General features: G+C 32.4%; 1 protein-coding gene across 2 annotated transcripts in view; it reads left to right on the forward strand.

Moving 5' to 3' along the window:
• The window catches only part of LOC145725097 (uncharacterized), a 40,027-nt gene that overhangs the window by 3,954 nt on the left and 11,577 nt on the right, over nt 1–24,496 (forward strand). For both annotated transcript variants that reach the window (XM_081973695.1, XM_081973697.1), the window contains exons 3-9: nt 156–537; nt 7,872–7,974; nt 8,030–8,163; nt 12,568–12,712; nt 12,852–12,905; nt 14,099–14,227; nt 20,654–20,797. In XM_081973695.1, coding sequence (XP_081829821.1) covers nt 156–537; nt 7,872–7,974; nt 8,030–8,163; nt 12,568–12,712; nt 12,852–12,905; nt 14,099–14,227; nt 20,654–20,797 — 1,091 coding nt within the window. The remainder of the gene's footprint in view (nt 1–155; nt 538–7,871; nt 7,975–8,029; nt 8,164–12,567; nt 12,713–12,851; nt 12,906–14,098; nt 14,228–20,653; nt 20,798–24,496) is intronic.

A 24,496-nucleotide genomic window follows, 5' to 3' on the forward strand; every position in this document is an offset into this window, starting at 1 on the left:
ATTGTATGAAAAATATTCCCATGGAATTGTAAGGAAGGATTAAATGAACACTAGGTAGAAATAATAATGGAAAGTAAACCTTATAAAGAACAAAAAACTTTACTTAAATTAATCTTGTAACCCATTTGCTTAGAAAATAAATCTTCAATTTTCAGAACCATCATATCCGAGATTCGTGATAGTTACATCAGAAAAACGGACTTTTCCTATCACTTCCAAAACGAAGTCCGAACCGAAGGGTTTCGCGACGATCTGTCCCGTTTATTGGTCCACCTAGAATGGAACAGGAACAAGTTCCCTCCACGTGGTCCAGACGGTCCCGATCCTACAAGCAAAAGGGAGAAACGTAACGTGGACAGAACGAGAGAATACAATTTCCTGGCTGGCGAATCCCAAGTGGAGTTTTTCCATAGTAAAGTCCCTTTAATGGATGACAGTGGACGCGGACAGGAAATAACGTCCGAGAAAATCAACGTAAAGGGACTTAAACCCGGCGACGAACAATGGGTTTGGGTGACTGGTTCTAGCAGGATTCAGGTAAGTAGTAATCTATCATCGTATAAGACTTTGAGAGGGATTTGAAGCTTTTATTTTGTTTTTTAACGGTCAAAGAACTTATCAGTCTGTAGGTTAACATTTTGAAATTACGGGAATGGAATACAATTTGGGGATTCTTGTAAATGGGGTTTTAAACCATCAGACCTATCAACACCTAAATTCTGACTTTGGAAGTTAACAGGGTTCTTATAAACAGGGAGAATATCCGAAATACTAAATTTATAACAAGAAATAGATTGTGCCACAAATTCGTGTGTAAATATGAGAATCTCAAAAATAGTAAGAGATACAGAATATTGCGCTATTTGGATATAATAATATACCGTCTTAAAATTTCAAATATTTTTATTTTTTCCGGAGATATCTGAAAGAAAAACGAAATTTCGAAAAATAGTTTATTTTGTTGATATATTTGATCAGATAATTTAGCATAAATGTCACATTTCCGCTTTTCCTCCTCTACAACGTGACAATATCATATTTGATATCCGACTTTTCGATTTTTTTACAGTCTAGTTTTACAAATTTTGCGGAAGTACCAAAAATTATGTTTTTATTTTTAATGGTAACTTAAAGTATACCTACCATACAACTAACACTTATTTATCATTACAATATTTCTCCTCTAAAACTTGTTTGTTTGTTTCAATTTGAGGATCGTTCTCCTAATTATTGTAACAAAATTAACATACAATTACAAGTTTGTCATTTTCACTCTGTGTTTTTATGGATATTATTATTATTTATCACATTTAATTTATCACCACAACCTTCTGGAAAATATATTAAAACAATTTTATATGTCTATGGTTATAATTTTGACAGTTTTGACGTGTAACTGTTAGTTTAACAGATCACTGTCATTACACTTACAAATGTCGAAATCGAGACCGCAAAACAGTTTTGACGTATGTCTGTTAGTCTGACACCTCACTTGAGCTGTCAATACACTGACAAATGTGAAAATCAAGAATGCAAAATCTTGAAACTATAACAAACATTTTAAACCCAACAAATCTTATGAAAAGTATATTGAAACTATTTTATATGTCTATGGTTGTAATTTTGACAGTTTTTTGTGTTGCTGTTATATAGTGACAGGTCACTAGATTTACCATTATATTATTAGTGTTAAACGAGTTTCGATCTTATTTATATCAATTGCTCTTTTAAAAAAAAAAAATTAGGTTATAAAATGCATTCTGCGCCAATGGGTGATTGCTGATATACAAGTGAAATAAAATGGGTGGGTGTTTTTTATGGATATTATTTGGAGTTTCTATAGTCATCTAAGATCAATTTGCAATTTCATATACAGGGTGTCTGTACTGTAATAATGTACATTTTGTAACGTATTACTTTCAAATCTGGTACGCAGGGGTTTTTTGAGATGCGAAACCCGAATTTGGACACATTTTTACTGCGGCCGGTAGAGGGCACTTTACAGTGTACTTCTGATGGTTTTAAGTGACCGTAACGGTTCTCGGTCCAATTTTCTTATTTATTTTTTAAGGAAATGATGTTTTAAACATTTTAAAGCAAAAAAAGGTTTTGCTAAGAACCGCTAATGTAAACCGTTGTCGAGATATATCGGTTTTTAGTGTTCGACCGAAATACTGTCACCTGAAATTTGTTCAAATTTTAAGTGTCTAAATTCGGGTTTCGCATCTCATAAAACCCCTGGGTACCAGATTTGAAAGTAGGTTATAAAACGTACTTTAAATTTAAAAAAATGGATTTTTACTTTTTAACATCAGGAATAGGTCATTTTGCACAGACCTTTTAGAGACACCCTGTGTACTGGGTCAAATAATATGACATATTCCTGACATCAAAATAAGCCGATTTAAAGCAACTTACCTTAGACCGAAATTACTCCATTTTCGAGATACAGCGTGGTAAAGTTAAAAAATAAACATCAATTTTTTTAAATTTGTTGATCATTTTGTAGCATATTACTTTCAAATCTGGTAGCCAGAGGTTTTTTGAGATGCGAAACCCGAATTTAGACACTTACAATTTGAACAAATTTCAGGTGACAGTATTTCGGTACAGTATCGAACATTAAAAACCGAAATATCTCGACAACACTTTACATTAGCGGTTCTTAGCAAGAGTACCTTTTTTGCTTTAAAATGTTTAAAACATCATTTCCTTAAAAAATAAATAAGAAAATTACACCGAGAAAAAAGTTACGGTCACTTAAAACCATCAGAAGTACACTGTAAAGCGCCCTCTAACGGCCGCAGTAAAATTGTGTCCAAATTCGGGTTTCGCATCTCAAAAAAACCCTGAGTACCAGATTTGAAAGTAATAAGTTACAAAATGTACATTATTTAAAAAAAAATCGATTTTAATTTTTTAACTTTACCACCCTGTATCTCGAAGACGGAGCAATTTCGGACTAAGGTAAGTTGCTTCACATCGGCTTATTTTAATGTCAGGAATATGTCATAGGATTTTGTATAGACCTTTTAGAGACACCCTGTATAGTTGCCATTTTCATATTCAAAATTTGTTTAAATCTTTGAAAAGTGTGTTTTTTACAGAAATAGTTTTTTTTTTAAATTTCTGGAGTCATCTAAGATCTGCATTTTTATAGTTGCCATTTTCATCCTGTTTTTTCATATTTCGAATTTTTCAAAATCTTTAAAAAGAGTGTTTTTGTCACAAAAATCGACTTTTTTGAATTTTTAGAGATCTAAAATGAATTTGGAATTGTATAGTTGCCATTTAACAAGTTGTTATACGAGACCGAAGGTCGAGTGCAACACAAGTGCAAAAATAGGACTTTGTGCATGGGTTGCATAATACAACATTTCTTATAAAATCGTATTGTTTGATGACAAAAGTACATCAAATATAGCATAGTGGAAAAAAGACTTTGATGCACTAGTGCAAAAAAGATGAATATTTTGCACTAAAAATCACTAAAAAAAGTATACTTTTTTGTACGATTTTATAAAAATGTGTTTTATTTATCCAATCAGGCGCCCATTAGAAAAATAAAAGTTGATAAAAACCAAAACACCGGTTTTCAAATATGATATTGCCACGTTGTAGAGGAGGAAAAGTGGCAAGTGTCATTTATTTTTAGTTATCTGATCATAGTTATTTATACAACAAGTGACTTACACGATTGTTTATTCACGAAAAGAACAGTTAGGCCCACAAGCGTAGCAAGTAGCCTAAATTCTTCGAGTGAATAAACAGATTTAAATCACGTGCCTTTTTTGGTTACATTTTTACCTTTCACTCACTATTCGTGTTTTCACACCAAATCAACCTTTCCTTATGTGACTTTAATTTTTAGGCTTCAACACAGTCAATGTTTATTTTTTCTGACTTATGCTTACAAAAGTGGTTTAAAAGCTGAGAATTAAAATTTAAAAACATGATCATTAACTTGAACGCTCATAACAATTTTTACAATATTTTTAACTAACATTTTGTCTTGAAATTGTATTGATTTTCTCGTATATTTCTAAATTTTACAGTTTATGAAAACTTGAAATCCGACTAATTAACCAGTTTTAAGCTACTAAGTTAACTAAATTTTGAGTGTTCCATTCAGTCATTTTTCAAGAATTGGAATAGAAACCAAATTGAGACAGCAAAAATCAGGAAAATGGATTGATCATAAACTATTTAAACGTTTTAATGCTTCTAACTAAAAATTCTCTCAATCTCAAAACTAAATTTTTGAGAAGAAATGAAGAGAAAACTAAAAATTGAGAGTCAAGTCAATTTTCTAGTTCTCAACTAAAGTTGCAGATTTTACATTTGTGTTTAAATTTTTGTACTAATATTTGCATCTTAACGAAAATGTTAAGAAAAGTGACTTTAAAATTAATGTTTACTTCAAATTTTGAAGCGTAAAGTTTGTAGTACTCCATACTTTCTAAACATGTTTTCAGCTGTTCGAACAGAAAGAAAATAGTAGTTTTCCTAACAAGTGTGCAAAGTAAGTCTTGTACGCACGATGGCTGGATATGCACAAACCACGCGAAGCGGAGTTTGGGCACCAGAGGAGTGCGGACAAGACACTTCGCACTAGAGTTAGGAACAATATTGTTTTTTTTATTGTTTAAAACAACTGTTTGTTTTTTGTTTGTGTTTTTTTTTTGCCACAACAAAAATTGAATCCAAATTTTGAGAATCGCTTTGTATTTCCAATTAGTTGCATTTTCTCATTAGCTCCAAAACTAATAAAATATAAGTTTTTCAGTTTGATTTAACTACAAAATCAATTTATATTGAAAACTAGTCTAGCCTTATGTAATTATTTTTTAGTAATTTAAGCTACATTTTCAATTTTTTTTTTAATTATATACATTTTAAAACAAACAGGGATTTGCTGATTTAGCTGGTAAATAAATTTCCCATAAAGTATTATAAAATATGTGAATAACGTTGAACTTAATGAGCGTATGGGAACTAATAACAAAAATCAAGATCACTTAATGATTAATTATTTATGAGTGAGTAATCGGAATAATTGCCCCAATATACTGTTTTACTAATTCAGTGATAACCGAGGCGTAAAATCAATATTAGCTATACATAATTGATAAATTTCATTTTAATTACCTGCTACATTATATTCAGTGACGTAAATTAAAAAGTTCGTTCAATTCGTGTCGTTTTATTGCCCTGGAGCAATTTCAGACCTAACGTCAATTAAATCAACTAGCAAATGGCAATTTCAGCCGGTTCTAGCACTGAAAAGCAATATATTTCAGAAAAACGAGTTTTAATAACCGACCTAGATGGTTTATTAGACTTTCCTAGCTTTATGAACCTGCCTGTATGAATAGGAATGAGATGTTAATTCGGTTACCTCTAGAAATTGAAAAAAAGTGTATTGGAGAATAGACAGAGGGGTGATAAAACAGCCTTTGATGTTTTTGTTGCTCCTCAAAAGAAAACTGGGAATATTCGTTTAAGTATAGATTAAAAAGGAAAATACAGAATTTTGTGAGGAAAATATATTGACTAATTTGTTAAACGGTTAGGAAAAGTTCGATTTTATGCAAAGCACCAATTTCTTTCTCAAACGTGGAGTTTTCAATTTCATATATAATTTTTGGACAACAAACTTTAAATTTGATGGTATAACAGTCTTGCCAAGTCAAACTATTTAATGGTAGCAGAATAATCGGTTAAAAAACGGAAGATCAAAAAAAAAATTATTTTACATTATTATACAGGGTGTTTTTTTTAATCATTGATTCTACTCGCACATCAAAAAATATTGCCAGTTTGCTATATAAATCATAGTTTAAAAATACAGATTTTCATATTTTTATCAATTTTTTTTCTAAGTTTTGACATTAGTAACAATTATCCCGTGGCTTTAGAGGATAATATAGTTAGACAGTCACGTGACAACTGTCAAAGTAACTGTCATAAATCTCAAAACACATCTCGTTTCGGGAACTGTGTTAAACTTTATTTCTTGCAGATTCTAAGCAAATCTTGCCAGTTTTTACAGATATCAGGTGGTTTTAGAGAATAAATTAGCTAGGCAGTCACGTGACTCACTGGGAATGAGGAAATGACTGTTTTAAGCACATTTTTAGATTCCTCATTAAATTTCCTCTTCCACATTCAATGACCTAAAAAAAGCACTGGAAAATTTGAGTCACAGTCAGAGAGAAAAGGTGTCAAATTTGAACTGCAAGGAACACAGTTTGAAAGGACAGTCAAGGACAAAATCGCCTGTAAAACCCACTGGGAGTAAGAAAGTGACTGTTCTAAGCACATTATTGGAATTCCCTTAAATGTCTCGTTCAATAACCTTAAATAAACACTACAAACTTGATACAGTCAGAGAGAAAAGCGGTGTCAAAGTTTGAACTGCCAGAAAAACGGTTTGAAAGAATAGTCAAGGACAAAATCGCCTGTAAAACCAACTTGGAGTAAGAAAATGACTATTTTAATCACATTTTTGAAAGCGATGTTATTAACAACGGTAGAATATATACAAAAAAATAAACAGTAGAACGGTAGAAGAACCACAAGAACGGTAGATCGGACAACATTGAAGGTATAACACCAATTTGGCCATTTGGTAACAAGTCACACAATGAAATCCATTTAACTGTTACTCATTAGGTCATATTCTGGTTAAATGTTTCTATCAAAATTTTAATTGCATTTACGTATTAAGAAGTCCCTACCATTTTTTTAATGGTACTTACAGATTTAATAGTTATAGTAATGCAATAACTGATTAAAGTGTTACTTTGGTCACATGCTGAATTTACTTAATTGAGTTCAAGTAGTTCTCTGGCGTTTGTCAAGTTCCAGCACTTAATATTAAACTATTTCGTTTAATTAATTCCATTTATTTTTATAGCGCCTTAATTAATTAAACATTTCTGGAAAATGTTAAATATTACGAAATTAAACGTTTGCCTTCAAGGTGGTCCATGATAATTCACTGATAGACTTGAAGCAGTAAATTGAGATTTGGTTTACAAAAACCGGAGTTTAAATTATTCTTTTGGCTTATAGGGGCTTTGGCTCTATCGCAATATCTTTTAGTGCCATTGTAGCACGTGTGCATTCAAAGCCCGAAACGTTCAGGGAATTGACACAATTTATCGGTTTCAGGCACACATTTCCATTTCCCATGTCTAGTAAAATCCTATAAAAATCTTTATTTTGCAGCTAAATCGAAACCAGCTTCTGGGAGTTTTAAAATGCAATTACTGGTTCTATAATGATTTGTTCAAAGTCTCGGACATGTTGCAAATTCATATAAAATATGTAAAAATCTCGTTCTGAAAATTTCATCTTCTTTTATGTTTTCTGCCAACCGAACAAATCACCAAACATTTTTAACATTTCTGGATACTAGGAACGACTTATCGAGGGTCCCCTCTGTGCTTTGCATACAAACTGCTACAATGCCAATGATAGCATGCCATCCTCTTTTGAAGCCAAGCTATGATTTATTTTCCATTCTTTACACTCTTTTTTCTTCTAGACTGCTTTATTTCACTATAAATAATAGGGTAATGTTCCTACAATGAAAACCACCTCCCTACTCATTTAACAACTTCATCATTACCTCGTAAAAATCAAAAAAATATCTTTTTTCCCTTCAACAAGAAGAGATAAATTAGCTGATCTAATTCTGGATCGTAAATCAAAAGTTTTTTCTGAAACCCCAGCGACGTCGTGAGCTATATCACCCCTAAATAATATGTTCTTATCTTTGATAATGTTATAAACAGTTGCATAACAGTACTAAGAAAAATTGTCTATTAAATTATATGGAACTAGTAATTTTTCTTTGCTTACAGGAAACTCAACTTATGGGTTTTTGTAAGAAAGTTAAGGAGTTTTGCCCCCGCATTCCAGGTCCAAAAGGTGATAGAGGCGAACCTGGTTTTCCAGGAAATCCCGGTAAATTTCCTTTAGTTCTTCTTATATTTTGTATGTGACGATACTTTTTTTAAAGGAATCACTGGATTGCCCGGTCCTAGAGGAGAAAGTGGACCCATTGGACCACCTGGAAAACCTGGTGGAACTGGTTTACCTGGTGGTCGCGGTCCTAAAGGCGAGCCTGGTTTACCAGGACATCCTGGTGCAAAGGTATCAACATATGTTTTTTGAGTTTACAGTTTGTCGTAGTTTATTTTTTGCCCCAGATATAGGGGCAATACTCATTTTCTTGACTTTTTGAAGATGTAGCTTATCTGGGAATAAGTTCAGTTCGTAAAAGAATTTCCCACTTTAATGCGAAAATCACTACATCAAAACCTACTTGAAAGAAATTCTAATTTAACAAGTTTGATTTTATTACTTGTTAAGTCGGCATTGCGGCAGATTTTATTGGAAAGTTGGTATGCCAACCATCATATGATTGAAGCCTGGCAACATTTTTCATAATTTTACAATCTAAGTTTGTTGTTTTTATCATTATACGTCTGGAGTTATTTCAAACCATATTGCGTTTTAAATGACATTACAGAAATTACGCAATTTTATGCGGATGACAAAGAAAAATCTGACTTCAAGAAGAAATGTCAATCAAAGTAGGTATGTCATCTTTGGCAGACTTCAATTGACTACATTTATATCGAGCAAACTAAACTGAATTCCGTTTATTCAGTTTGCTCGATTCGATTAGGAAACTGGCACAAAATCCTTTATATAAATAACGAGGATCGACTAGACGATCCTAAAAAATACCAAGATTGAAATGTTTTCTCCGATTAAAATGGTGATAAACGAAAAGAAATTACTTTTGGTAATCGGTAAACGTTTTGTTCCGCATTTAGCTAAACTCGAACCTAAAAAATTACAGATTAACGGAAGCTGAATTATCCACAGGAAAAACAAAAACTGTCGAAAGAATAAATGTTTGTTCCAATCCGGAAATTAGATATTTATGGCAATTATTACGCAAAAAAACACGCTTTAGGGCTTTATGGATGACGACGAGACTTCGAGTATCAGATATTTTTCAATCCGCTTTATCGATCGAATTAACGGTCTACGATATAAACGCAGCTTATCTCTACGTACAGGATGTTTGGTGTACCTTTTAGAAAATTTTGGTTGCAAAATCATTTTCAGACGGTTTCAGAAGCCTTTATAAAATCTTATTGAGTACATGGTGTAACATTATAAATTCCTGGATGGATATTTTACCTCATACCGATCGAACAATAATAGTTTAAATTAGTAAATGTAAAAGCCTATTAACTTTATTGGAACGTGAAATTAGCTTTCACATTGATCACAATGTCAAATTTGACTGCAAAAGTCAAGATTTTACAATATCTTCATTTTGAAAGCTATTTGACAGGCAAAATATTTTTTGGTTTTTGAGATATTTTGAAAAAATTGAATTTTTTTATTTTGTATTTTATATTTTTGTGACGGTAATATTAGACCTTTACCAAAAGTAATGACTTCTCCACAGCAACTTTTAAAGCTCTTTAAAGTGGCATTATCAGTTGTTCTTTCCGACGTTTCTTCTTTGCGGAACCATTATCAACCTCATTTTTTAAAATGCGGTCACTGTTTTTTAATTTCAGATTCTGAATTCCCTATTTATTCCCAATTCAATGATGTATGATACTCTATGGTTTAAATACGTTACGCTCTGGTTTTTGACCTTAATAAAAAAGTGTCGTACTACGGATATGAAAATTATTTTTAATTTTTTTTTTATTTAAAAATTGCTTATGCCAATAAATGGTTTAGGTCATTTAAATAGTTATTATTAATTTATACTTAAAAATAAGAAAAAAAAAACAGTTTGCTTTCCAAAAGTAAAAAAGGTAAAAATTAAAAAAGTAGTAGTTTCATACATTATTAAATTCGGAATAAAGGGGCTTTCAGAATCAACCATTAAAACATCAGGACCGTATTTAAAAAAATAAAGTTAATGATAGTTTATGAAAGAAAAACTGATAATGCCACTTAAAAGAGCTTTTAAAAAGTTGATGTGGAACAGTGTCATTAGTTTCGGTCTATCTCCAATATTAACGTCACAGAAAAATAAAACGTAAAATCCATAAATTCGCTTGTTTCAAAGTATCTTAAAAACCGAAAGAAAAGTCGATGTTGTCTGAATGCCATTTTAAAGGCCCAGATTACGCAAGTTTTCTCCTTTTCTCATAGTGCCCCTCCTTATCCTAGACACATATGTAAACCTTTTAAATAGACTTTCAAACAATCAACGTATATGCCTGTCAGACGGTGTGCAGGTAGGGACAGAATAGGACAATACATAACCATAGACACCTATAATTAGGAATGCGTAAACCAATTTGAGTACCTAGGAACAGTTTTAACCTCGAATAACGATATCAGTAGTGAAATAAAATACAAAAGCAAGTAATACATGTTTTGTCGCCTTACAAGACCTGTTTAGGTCCCGATTGATACCTAGGAACTCTAAAATATGGATATATTCGGCAGTAATCAAGCCAATCATCATGTACGAACTAGACGCTTTGAACGAAAGATATTGTGGAAAATCTTTGGGTCTTAGATGGGAGAACGGGTCAATATTCAATAAGAACGAACGGGGAGCTCAAGAACATGTAAAAAAGACCGAGATTAGTGAACGAAATAAAATCACAAAGGCACAGATGACGAAGAAAGAAAGTCTTATCAAGAAGATATGGGAGGAAAACCCAGTGACCTTTCGGAAGACCAACTCTCAGATGGAGGGACAATATCGGAGAGGATGTAAAAGTCTTGGGAGTACGGGATTGAAGGAGGTTGTGTTGGATAGGGATAGATGGAGGCGAGTCGTAGAGGCAACTTTTTTCGTTTTTAAGTGTTGACAATATACAAAACAGTAAGTTTCATAAAACAACTTGTAAAACATTCCATTTACATACAAAATTACAACAGACAAGTTACAGCAACATTTCAAGTTTTAATCAAGTATAAATACTCTTATTTTCTCCCCTGAATCCACTGTTATACTGGAATATAATTTTGAATCCTTATCCTGGTTTAATAAATATATTTCACTTCTTAATCCATTAGGGTAATAAAAAAGAGGGAAACGGTCATTAAAAAGTTCATTACCGAGTTTGAAAAAGCATTATTTACCCTGTTTTGTTTATGTCTAAAGCAGGGTTTGTTAATCGAACGGGAATTAAAAAAGTTAAATACAGCTTTAAAAATGGCGAGATTTAGTTTTTTGTTTATCAATCCCAGTCCTCTGACCAGTTTCGCCGTATTACGGCTATATCAGTGAGGCTAGAGGGCTTGATAATCAAAGAACAAAACCTTGTTTTTGTGCAACACCTAGTAGCTAGTAGATCTGATAGCTGTTGTGAGTCATCTACGTTTTGTGGACGATATAGTGCTCTTTAGCCAGAATAAAATGAAATTACCAGAGAGGTTGTATGAACTTCAGAAAGAATCCGCAAAAATAGGATTGACACTGAATTTAAATAAAACAAAAGTCATGTCACTTGACAATATACAAGTGTATAAAGGAGACCAAATCCTTGACAACGTCAAAGAATATGTATATTTGAGACATTGCATCAAATTACGAGTAAACTGTCACACGTTTTGTAAAACTGAAATATCCAATTAAATTGAAAAGCAAGGTTTGTCTGCTTATTGCCCGTGATCACATATGGAATGGAAGCCACGACACTCACTGTTAAATTAGCTAACAAGCTTAGGACCACTCAAAGAGCCATAGAACGGATGATGTTGGGGATAAGCCTCAGAGACCATATCACAAACGCGAGTATTAGACAAAGAAATAAAGTTGAGAACGTTATAACAAGTATAGCCCACCTGAAATGGAGCTGGACAGGACGACCTGAAATGTACAAGACGCATCATTCAATGGAGGCCTCGCATGCCTAAACGCAACGTTGGCAGACGACAGTTACGTTGGCTCGATGATATTAAAAGCAAAGTGGACAACAGATAGGATCAAATTGCACAAGACAAGGAAGCAAGGAAAAATATAGGAGAGACCTATGTCCAGGAGTGAACTGTATAGGGTTGCTGAAAGAAGAAGAAAAGAAGACTTAATTATTCAAAACAGTAGTTATATGATGTTAAATTGTTATCAATTTTTCCTGTGTCTTGGAGTTAATCAAATTTTCGTGCTTCAAAAAATGCTGTTATTGACTCAGAAAAAAAGTAGTAAAAGTAGGAATTCTATAAATCGTTGAATTGGTCTTTATGAGTACTATTAAAATCTTAAGTACTATACAGGGTGTTAGGTTTGAATTAAGAAAGTTAATGTATTTTGGGACTGACCCTGTATGCTTGCAAACCTCGTTGCATCCTCACTTCATGCGCGTTTATTTACTATAACAATGTGGGATAATTGTTTGAAGAGGCATGTTATAATTCGGTTTCTGTATGAGACCGATTTTAACGTAAACCGCAAAAGCTTTTGATTTAAACTGAAGCTTTTCTTTTTTTCAATTCTGAAAATTAGACATAATGTAGAAAACTTTCTGGTCTATACACAAAAGACTCAACTCGATTTTTTAGGGAGAACAAGGAAGACCAGGATTGGACGGTAGAATAGGAATACCCGGTACTCCAGGTTTAGATGGTATGCCTGGTAGAAATGGTTACGACGGTATTCCCGGGAAAGACGGACTGCCTGGTCGGGATGGCAAAGACGGGATCAACGGTAAATACCAGTTTCAAGGAAGATAAATTCTAACTAAACCGAATTTCTCAACGTAAACATGAAATTTTGTCGGGATGTTGTCGGCAAACGTCCTACATATTTCACTTTAAAACCTGAAGCTTAATCATTCATATTGCAGGACAAAAAGGGGAGCGAGGGCTGCAAGGACCCGAAGGACCTCCGGGTCAACGAGGTAAACGAGTCAATATTTAAACTGAATCGCGATTTATCACACGTGTAAAAGGGGCACGTGTTAGTGTTTCATTATTTTACTTATTTATTACACAACTTATACAACAATTAAATGTCTCTAAATTGTTTGGGAAAAATACTAGCACAAATCATTAAATATATGGTCCAACTTATATTAACCCAAAACTAGATGCTTTCGGAGATACAAAGTGTCAAAAGTTGAATTAATTTCGTCGGTTCAAATGTAAATTAAGCACCACTGATAAAAATGCTGAAAGAAAAAATGTTAACGTCACTAAACAGTTCTTTCCGTTTCACCCTGTATCAAGACCTAACTATTCGCTAATTGAAGTTGATTTGAAACTTACTGAAAACTAGCATTGTTAAGGCGTAATTTTGATAATTTCTCAAATACAGAAAATTTTCAAGAGACCGTTTATTAAGACATCATTTTCGTTATTTTCAATAAATTGCCAATTTCAACCATATGATATGACACATCATCGTAATCAGAAAAGTCCATTCCAAAATGTAAAAATCCATAAGAAAAATTAAAGTTGATGTTGTTAACTAAAAACCGAAACGTCGGAACTGAAATTTTATATTGACACGCTGTAGAGAAGGAAAAGTGACAATGGTAAAGTGTCTTTTGTTTGATCTTATCAAACAACTTAGTAAAAAAATAAAACTAATTTTAAAAATTTCGGTTTTTTTCGGATATCTCCGGAAGTACTAAGAATTTTAAAATTTTTGAAGCAGCATTTTAATTGACACTTACTAATTGCTCAATTTTCCCCAATTTAAACTTTCTTATATCTCTTTAAATAACCGAGTTCCCCATGGTGAGGCTCGTAAAACGGGCACCCTGTATATCACTTAAAACAAAGTTTAAAATTTTATTTATTTGCATGATTTTATTAATATATGCTTAAAATTTAAATTTTGATAGCATTTGAAGTATCCAGTCAATTGGGATAGAAACAAAGTTTATATTCTAGAAAAAATTCAATTAAATTAGCAGTGTAGTAGTTGCCTTCTTCTAATATACCATCCCCGTGTATTTCGCTTTTACGAATCTTCCAAACCATCTACGAAAATTAATCTGAAAATATTATTATTTTCACCCTTATCTGACCGTATACTCTCGAAACACGCTATTTAAACTAGGAATGAAATTAATTTTGTGGATTTTAGGAATTGCTGGGCCCAGAGGTAAAGCTGGCCGTCCAGGAACCAACGGCACTCCAGGTTTACCGGGAGTATCAGCTTACAAACTGGGCCAGAAAAATATTAGCGAATTGCTAATACCCCCGTCGATCGCAGGTACGTAATAGATTGATTTTTGAAGGATAATCGAGTTGATGTTGATAGTCGGCGATCAGGCAAAAAGCACCCGTTCAGTTCACACCATACCGCGACTACAGTGGCAATCAATCAGCCGACGTGTCTAAAATCAATTCATCATCGTTATATACGTTTTCGTTTTACCCGGCTCGAATTATTCCCATACGAATGGGAAATTTTCAAACTTGACAATTGCCAACAAAAAGTCTGGATCAAATAAATGAAGTTACTATAAATCATCCAAGTACGCCAGACTTATGTTACTAGATTCTGAAGACTATTAATTTTTATCCGAAATAATATAACGTGAGTACTTTTCACTTAATGCTAAAAACTTTTTTGGAAAATCTTAAAAGCTCCTGCCTGGAAGGATAAATTCAACCTAGAGCTAAGGAAGAGACTCAGACAGTTTTAAAAATTATTACCTTCAGAAGCAATTTAAGAAGTTTTAAAACTGATTTATTACTATCGAATGGTATTTTTCTAAGTGAATTATTAATATCTTCAACTTGTTCTAAAACACTTCTATTCCAAAAGAAAAGTTCAAACCGTTCAGGCTAATCTGAATTGTTCAGTAATCTGAATTGACACAATAAATTTCTACTAATTGCTAACAACTAACTCTACTAAGGGCCGGTACTTTCACCTCCGAATGAATTTATTCTTAGGATAATTTCTATAGAAATTACGGAATTGACCAATAGCCGCGTCTGATTTCACGGTTTCCATAGATATTATCCTTAGATTAAAGTTATACTGAACTGAAAGTACTGGGCCTCCGGAGATATCCGGAAGTAAAATCTTCCCTTTGCGGGCGTAAAATAGCACTTTTACGCCCATGGGCTTAGAATTAAAAAAAAACGGTCAACCGAGTTTTTATGATTTTTTCAGCAAAACCCCGTGAAATAAAATCAACATACGGGATGACTAAAGTGATACTTACACCTTAAAAGTTAAAAATATAAGTATTTAATTATTCCCGTCGTAAAAAAATTTTGTTTGCACCTCTGGCGTAAACCACTTTTACGCCCGCATGTAATTGTTGCCCTCGCTTTGCTCGGGCCACAACTTTTACATACGGGCGTAAAAGTTGCGTTTTACGTCCTTGGTACAAAAATAACTATTATGTCAGCTTTACCGGACTTAAATGACAAAAAGTGTACTTTTAATACTCTCTCTATTACCTAATTTTTTTAAGTTGTTGTCAAAATGACAACTACAAATTCTAGAAGTCATTAAGTAACCGGATGTTTTTAAACCGATTTTTAATAGTCACGTGACTGTAAAAATACTATTTAATATTTTCGGTTATTAACAATTTCATTTTTAGAATATCCATTACAAAAACGGTCACGTGACCGACTAAACAGTCACGTGACTGAGAAAATTCAAATTTTATAGTTTTTTGACTTACAAATTTAATAATTAAAATTAAAGTTTTAAGGAAAACTAGTTAAGTAGACATGTGACCAGCAATCTTGTTTCATTAGATCTATTACTTTTTTCGGTTTCCAAGTAACGAATAAAAACTGGGAAAACAGTCGCATGTTAGTAAAACCCTCATTATAAATTTTTTTTTTTAATTTTGAAATATCGAGCTGAAAGTGGCAAATTGACAACTTAAAATTAGAAAATCGGTCATGTTCCAACAACCGCTAAAAATATTGTATAGTCTCGTGACTACACAAATTTTATTTTAATAATTTTTGTTACTGACGTTTTGTCTGAATTCATTTTTATAGATCTGAAATGTTCACCAAAAAATGTCAAAATAACAACTAAATATTTTAGAAACTCACGTGGTTGTAACATGTTAATCGATTTTATCGTCTCGTGACTGTAGAAATTCAGTTTTAATATTCTTTATTACTCGAAATTAATTCGATTTTAGTCTGTTGCAAAAGTGTTAACTGTCAAAATCTGATCCATAAAGCTATTAAACTAAAACAATCACTTGAAAAACGTTTAAATTTTTGTTTTAAACTACATTATATTATGTATACTGTGTTCAGTGACTTCCGACTGTTCATATCCACATATCCATATCCTTTATCCCATTTCATTAGACAAAAATCGACAAAAAAGTGTGATTTATAACATCGTACTACCAGCTATTGCTATTGTCGGATCAATTAATGTCGGGCTATTTTGACGTTTTTGTCAGTTTATAGTAATTAAGATACCAAGGGTATTATAAGGACAATAATGCATGAGGTCGATAGGGTAAAACACGAGGGCCTCCGGCCCGAGGGGTCTATTGACCGTGAGCATTATTTCAGTCAGAGGGCATTATAAAATAATGCCCTCACCTGAGGCCATTATGAAAAATAACGCCCTAGGGCATTATTTCTTAGATAATTGACCTTAATAGGTGTCATTATTGATGAAATAATAGCCCTGTCGGACATACAGGGTGTCCCACGACGAAAGACATCGATTGATATTGGAAAAAGTATAAATAGGAGAGTTTTGAAAATTTAGCAGGATACTGATTTTCAAGATGGTTGCACTTCCGTTTATACCGGAAGTCGATCACAACTTTCTTATTTTAAATAGAACACCCTATATATTATTACATATTTGGATTCCTCACAAAATTCTGACCAACTTTTGTATAGAATGCCCTATGCCTATCTCTAGCCGTTTTCGAAATATTTGATGTTTTTCCAAAAAAGTGACAGTTGCAACGCTCAACATATTTTTGTACTATGTTAAAACCATATTTCATTTTGCAATGAAACTTTGGGTTATTGTAAATAAAGGATGGGACAGGATGCACCCTCAGTTTAATAAAACGATCCTTTATTTACAATAACCCAAAGTTTCATTGCAAAATGAAATACGGTTTTAACATAGTACAAAAATATGTTGAGCGTTGCAACTGTCACTTTTTTGGAAAAACATCAAATATTTCGAAAACGGCTAGAGATATTCATAGGGCATTCTATGCTAAAGTTGGTCAGAATTTTGTGAGGAATCCAAATATGTAATAATATATAGGGTGTTCTATTTAAAATAAGAAAGTTGTGATCGACTTCCGGTATAAACGGAAGTGCAACCATCTTGAAAATATTTTAGTTGGATTGGGCATGCCCACATCAGTATCCTGCCAAATTTTCAAAACTCTCCTATTTATACTTTTTCCAATATCAATCGATGTCTTTCGTCGTGGGATACCCTGTATAGTGCTTTTTTTTTAACGCGCAGCACAGGATTTTACGTGTTAAATTTTTAAGCCCATGTTAGACCATGTTATTTTGGAGTTACAAGTGTAAAACTTAGCGGGTGACTATTTTGTTCTCTGAAGCTTAAGTAGGTTTACCAATTCGGTCTAAAAAGTGATTAAAAACTCGCAAAAAATCATCTTTTTTCGAAAAGATTTTATCTTTCCATACTGCCTGCCGGTATGGGTAGGTGCTTGTTGTTTTTGTTACTTGTAGGACAGGTAGCAGGTAAAATTTGGTTTAGAAAGTAAAACAGGGTGGGCAAAATTCGCAAAATGCGAATATTAACTATATCAAGAACTAACTACAGAAGAAGTATTTTTTTAAATAAATTGTTCAAAGTGACCTCCGTTTGAAACCAAACAGTATCCCAAACGATCATAAAATGCCCTTTTGACGTTATAAATAAATATGTCACTCTTCATGCTACCTGCCCTGCCAGTATCAAAAGCAACAAGCACCTACCATGCAAACAGGGAGCATGGAAAGATAAAATCTTTTCGAAAAAAATTAATTTATTTTCAACCAGGTATGTAATAACGTTATTTCTTATGTGTAAACCAGGTGGAAAGATGAAAATTACCTGCTTTTACCTTCCACCCGGGTGGAAAGTGAGTACTATATTATACCGGTAAATGTCACTTTCCACCCGGGTGAATGTCAATATGCGTTTTGTCATATCTGGGCTTACTTTTTATAGTGAAGAGACTGTGCCGCCACCTCTGCAACAGCTCGCAGCTCAGGTGATGATGAGTAACATCTGCTTCAGAAAATCTCCATGTTAATAGCACTTTAAGAAACGTTTTAGCTTAAAATATTAAAGACGGAATAGCACAATAATGACGTTGTCAAGATTGTAAACAAATCACCAGTCGTTTATTATGGTTGAAGTCATAACTACTCGTACACCTATACTACCTTATTGTTAGAGACTATTAGTAATCATTATTTCAACTGAATGATTTATTATAAAAGTTCGATGAGATTTTGATAAATGATTGAAAATAAAATAGTATACAAACCACGGTAGAAAGTTTAATTTCTCTCTCGAGATAAAGTTCTTCTCTAACTAACTAATTTCTCGACAGAAATCAAACACTTTCCACCTGAGTGTGATGATTTAATATACTATTTCGTTAGTTTGTAACCACTTTTTAGACCCAATTGGTAAACTTACTTAAGCTTCAGGGTACTAAACACACACTCGTCAATTTTACACTTGTAGTTCCAAAACAAGATGGTCTAACATGGACTTAAAAAACGCACTGTATATAAAATATAATGAAAACTTTCCTTTTTTATATTTTACATCAATTCAACTTCCAATTTTAAGCTAATTCTGCAGAAGTACAACATCAGCTTAATATATATTTTCTTGTAGTCCCTGTCTTAAGTTATAACTAGAGGCCGGATTAAAAAGCACTAAAATCGTGAAAAAAAGCGCTTAAAAAGCAAAATTATTTTCGTCAAAAAAGAATAAAAACCTGTAAAAAAACATTAAAAAAGCACAAAACTCTTTCAAAGATGCAAAAGTTTTTACTTTTTTGCATTACAATGACATGATGATTACATGACGTAATAGTAGTAGTTATCCTGTATAAGACACAATATGTAATGACAAAGTAATTCACATTCACATTTTCATTTAGAATTTCTTAAGGGTTGAAGAATAAGGATCATATTTTATCGCCAACGAGAAATATTTCACACCGCTTTGCCAGTTTGCATTTTTGATGATGGGTCGCAAAATTTATTACATCTTTCCATATGGTAAATTACACTATTTGGAATGTTTTTGAGAAAAATAAGTGAATTTGATGCTAAATTTAGGACAATCTGGTTATTGCAATAATTTTGTGTAAAACAGTTTTTTGGTTCATTCAAATATGATGCTATTGTACGCGGACAAAGTGCAAGATCAAAGTATTATTTGGGAAAAATAAAGAATTACAAGGTAAAACTTGAAAAGCAGAAAAATGTCAAGTTGTTTGTTTACAAGATTTAAAACTTTAAAGTTTCAGTATAGTTTGACATAACTTGTCAAATAATTGACAAACCTACTAGGCAAATTAAGGAGGTATTGTACGTGAAACATAAGCAACAACGATAATGAAAACAAAATTTGACTGTTCAATAAAGTTTTCTTTCAAAAGGACCAAAAAAAAGTATTTTTACGGTTCAGCTATTAAAATAGAAAAAATGAATTTACGCTCTCTGGTGGTAAATAGTTATTTTCCAAGCAAGTGTGGAAAGTGGAAGTGAAATTTTCCTACGAGTACAAATTTTCATTAAACTAAACAAAAATGTATAATACAATTTTTCAAATAGAAGTCTCTGTTTGCAAAGAAGAATAAAAATGTATTCTTAATTAAGAAATCAAATACATATAAGTACAGTTATTATTTTTGTATTTTAATGCATATTTCTCTAAAAGAAAAATGAGTGGACAAAAGTGCACTTTATCGCAGCCCAGTAAGAAATAGTATATTACATACTCAGGTGGAAAGTATTTGGTTTCTGTCGAGAAATTAGGTTGTTCGCCGAGGTGAACTTTATCTAGAGACAGAAAAGAAAGATTGAAAAAAAGAAAAGAATATTTTCCTTTTCTGGCAGTAAATTCGACAACGCTTCATCTGCTTCAGATGAGTTCTTCAGCCAAAAATATACTCATTTAGGATATCACTTAAATCATAGTTCATTTGTATTGATTTCGTTTGACAGATTTTAATGACAAACAAGCCTGTGACTACTATGGTAGTGATACATTTTGCTAGTAGTAAATTTTCTTTTAAACTCAAAATTTGGCTGCGGGTGTAATCTTCTTCTTTCGGCCCTCTATGCAAAAATAACTTATCTACTATTTCTACCCATTAATAAAAAAAATAGAGTGCATATTATTTTCTGCATTGCCAAACGTCCAAAATGTGTTTTTGGTTTTTTATTATATCAGAAATTCTGTTTCTGATATAATAACATTTAAGATTGGCAAATCACACAAATCCATCTAAAACATATTAAAAATGCACAAATCGCAAAATTGCGAGCGTTGTTCTCTCGCGTCGTGATATTTGCTTTCTGCATGAGCGAGTCTACACGTCAATCATCCGTTCAATTTGATTTATGAAGAACGGTTATTTCGTTTTTTTGATATTTTTCCTTTGACGCAAACAATATTTTCCAGGTTCGCATAAAGGTCACATGGGGCCCATTGTCGTGCACGAGGGGGAAAACGTGCGTTTGCATTGTTCAGCTACAGGTACACCCAGTCCTAGGATCACGTGGCAAAAGCTTGACAATCGTCCAATTAATAGGGGAGCATGGCAAGGTACAGTGTTACAATTTCATTTATATTGAAAGTAATATATTACGTGTCTTTGATGGAAGTTTCGATCAGTACATAATAATAACAAAAGTATAATTAGAATGATGAGTTTTATACGGAACTAAGGTTTGAACTTTTCCGATCCACTAATGAAATAGAACTTATTTTCGGCAATTTTACATGCACTTAACATATTACTATTGAATATTTCCCTCATGTGTTAAATGTCCCATATGAGCAGTGCATTTTCACCAGAATGACAGCGATAATTGCATTCTAAAGTGATAATTGCATTTCGATAATTGCACTGTACGTATCTATAACGACTGCATTGTTGTAGAGCCTATTGCTAGTACACTAATTGTTGTCCTTGCGCAGTTTTTTGACTTTTTATAACCAAACAATGTCAAATGCGATGTCAACAATAAATTAATGAACGGTTCGGAACTTGTTCATTGAGCTCCATTGAGCAATCTATAGTTGCAGCAAAACCAAAACATTTTCTTTATTCGGGAAATATTCCCCAAAATTACATTCGTGCCTTAAAAATGGCCTGATAATTCTGCGTTCAAACTTGTTATCTTTGCAAACTGCATTCGGTCATTTTCATATTTTTTTCTAAAAAAGCCCTCCACCTTTGGTGTCGGGCTCTTTCGCCAAAAAAATATGAAAATAAACTCATGCAGTTAAGAGATAACAAGTTTTCATGCAAAATTATCGGTAATTTTTATGCACTTGTGCAATTACCCCCGATAAGTACCTTATACAGTATAATATAATATAACTTCTTTTGTTTAAAATTTACGGGGTGTTTTTGAAAATTAGACATTTTCAAACCTTCTCAGTATAAAATCATATCGTCTAATTTTATCTTTATGCCTTTGCCTCAGTTCTTCTGTCTTTTCTCTTCTAAAATTCTACTTTTTTTCTTTTTTCAATCTGGTGCCATATTCTTCTTTTCTCCTTTTTCTTAAATTTGGTAAAAAAAAACATATTTTGGCGGAAAACTATACATGTATACTCGAAATTTGAAATTTGTCGCCTTTTCTTTATCTCTTCTTCCTTTCTTTCAATTATTTTACATTAAATCTAGTGGCTTTATCTTAGACAATTTTTTACATGTTTCTAGCTTAATACAATCTATTAGTTCCTATGACGTGTATTCAGTTCAAACGTTCGTTTTGTTTTAATTAAATTAAACTTTGCCTTGACTCCGTGGAGTGAATTTCCAATAAGTATTACGTTTAACTTTGCCTTGGTGGGTGATATTTCAAACTCTAATTGCACTTGACTGAAACCATAAAACTTTCTTAATGGCAACCGTTACTACCCCCTCGGAAAAGTCTGTGAACTAAAACCAAATATTTTTACGTCAACCCTCTTGTTACCATTACAACTTCATCAACGTCAAACAAATCCTCTAAGTAGTGAAGGGAAACTAACTTGTTTATACAGGGTCTCTCAAATTTATTTTGTTCGAAAAGCAGACGGTGTAATAGAGTCAAAATATTAACTTTTAATGAAACATGATAATTTTTTAGGAAGTAGTATAATCAACTATCTGCTCTCAATTAAATAATCTAAAGGATTTAGATCTGGTGATTTAGGTGGCTGACAACTGATTCCTAGATGTATGATTGAAGAGTAAATAAACGAATGATCAAATTGATTAAATACATTCAATCCTTTTAAAAATATAGAATAAAGCATTTTACTTGTAAGGCATTCTCCTAAGATAAAATTATTACGTTTATGAGTGTTATAATCGTGTAATTCGCTGAAAGTTTTTACTCTATTACAGAATATATTCAGGTTCCATTTTTTTCTTAATTTGAAATATAAACAAACATACATTAAAAGACATCTTTTGTTTCACTGAGAGAGCATTAGGAACATTTATACAGGGTGATTCCAAAGTTGGTGCTTTCCTTTCACCTGCGAATAGGGCTTCAAACTTTTCTTTGACGCTTTTTCGAAATATGAACTAACGAAGATACAGGGTGTCAAAATTTTACTGAAAAAAAACAAAATAAAGAATAACTTAAATTTAATTTTAACTAACTACAGGTTATTCTTTATCAACAGACATAAACAAAAACAAAAGATTTCAGCCGCCTTTGAACTAAGTTTTAATAATTTGACATTTTAATTTAATTTTAGGCACGCATTAAGATTTTTATCTTTTTACTCGAAAGCGGTGCGTTGTAGCAAAAAATAATAAAAGGGGTTTTATTTTTAGAATTGAACAAGGAATTCAATAATAAATTTTATGTTGAAAACTAGTAGGGTAATATTTTTTTTCGAAAATGTTTTTAAAAATTTATACGCGCGCCACTGGTACACGCAAAAAAATTGTTGTTTCTTTGAAAATTTCCTTTCGATGTAGCTACTGACACCTACAAAATTTTCAAGGGGTTTGGCCAAAATCATTAAATTTTTATTTTTTCAGTAAAACTTTGACACCCTGTATCTTCGTTATTGTTTATATTTCGAAAAAGCGTCAAAGGAAAAACAAAAACCTTATTTTTTGAAGCCCTATTCGCAGGTGAAAGGAAAGCACCAACTTTGGAATCACCCTGTATACAGTATTGGCGTGTAACGGCTACACTTCAACAAAACTCCAATTGAAGTGCAACTATACTATTATAGAGCAAATAGTTTGTACCAAGTGACAATGCATTTCCTACCCTTTTTCTCATTACATACTCAGATTTGGGTCCAATATTACCTCCAAGTATTTAATTTGTTTTACAAATTCTAGAACTTTACCGCTCATACTGATATTAATATTATCCATATTAATATTGTTTACAAACTTTAGATTTATCGATGTTAATGCAAAAATCATTATCGCAGAGCCATTTATTAGTTATTTTCCTAACAAGTGCGGAAAGTGATACTTTCCCGCAAGTGATAGGAAAACAATTTATTCAAATCATTATTCATATAGCCAGCTATACTTCAAAAAAATTACCACCATCAACATACAGCATTGTATCATCACCAAACAATATTACTTTACTCTTGTCTACAACGTTACATATGCCATTTATACATATGAAGGAAAACAACAATGGGTCCAAAACAGTTCCCTGTGGTACCCTGGAATTTATTGCATTGCAAAATATATTTAAAGACTTCTTACGCAAAAATATTAATGTTTCAAGAAGTTCAAAATAACAGTAACAAAGTAAATTGTATAAATATACGTAAACTGTAAATTTTGCAAAATTACTCTTGACCAAATTCTTGTCAATTTAATAAATCAATTTTAGAATCTCTTTGATATTTCGTTCATTAAAACTACCTGTATAACATCTGAAAGATATATGGGATGGCAATTTGGTGCTAGTTTAAGTTTGCCCCACTTCAGTTTTGATATAATTTAACTAAAGTTTACTTTACATATAGAACTTGCAGTCCTTGTGCTTGGGAAACTTTTCACAGACACCTTGCAATTTCTTGAAACAGGTTTAGACTCTTAAAGTATTAGGTGGATTTACATGTTTTAGGCAATAACGAATGCGGTTTTAAGTTGAAACAAACAAATTTTCCAATCAACTCAATTAATTTCTAGAGATTCAAACATGATAAATGAACTATTACTCCCAACCAGTATGGTGTTGACCTTTGCTCAGTAGGTCACCAATTTTTTTTGTAATCTATAGTCTCTACGTTTTTCAATATCGCTTTATGAATGAA

The sequence above is a fragment of the Ips typographus genome, linkage group LG2, assembly GCF_016097725.1.
Source record: "Ips typographus isolate SLU linkage group LG2, UJ_Ityp_2.0, whole genome shotgun sequence".
Taxonomy (NCBI): domain Eukaryota; kingdom Metazoa; phylum Arthropoda; class Insecta; order Coleoptera; family Curculionidae; genus Ips; species Ips typographus.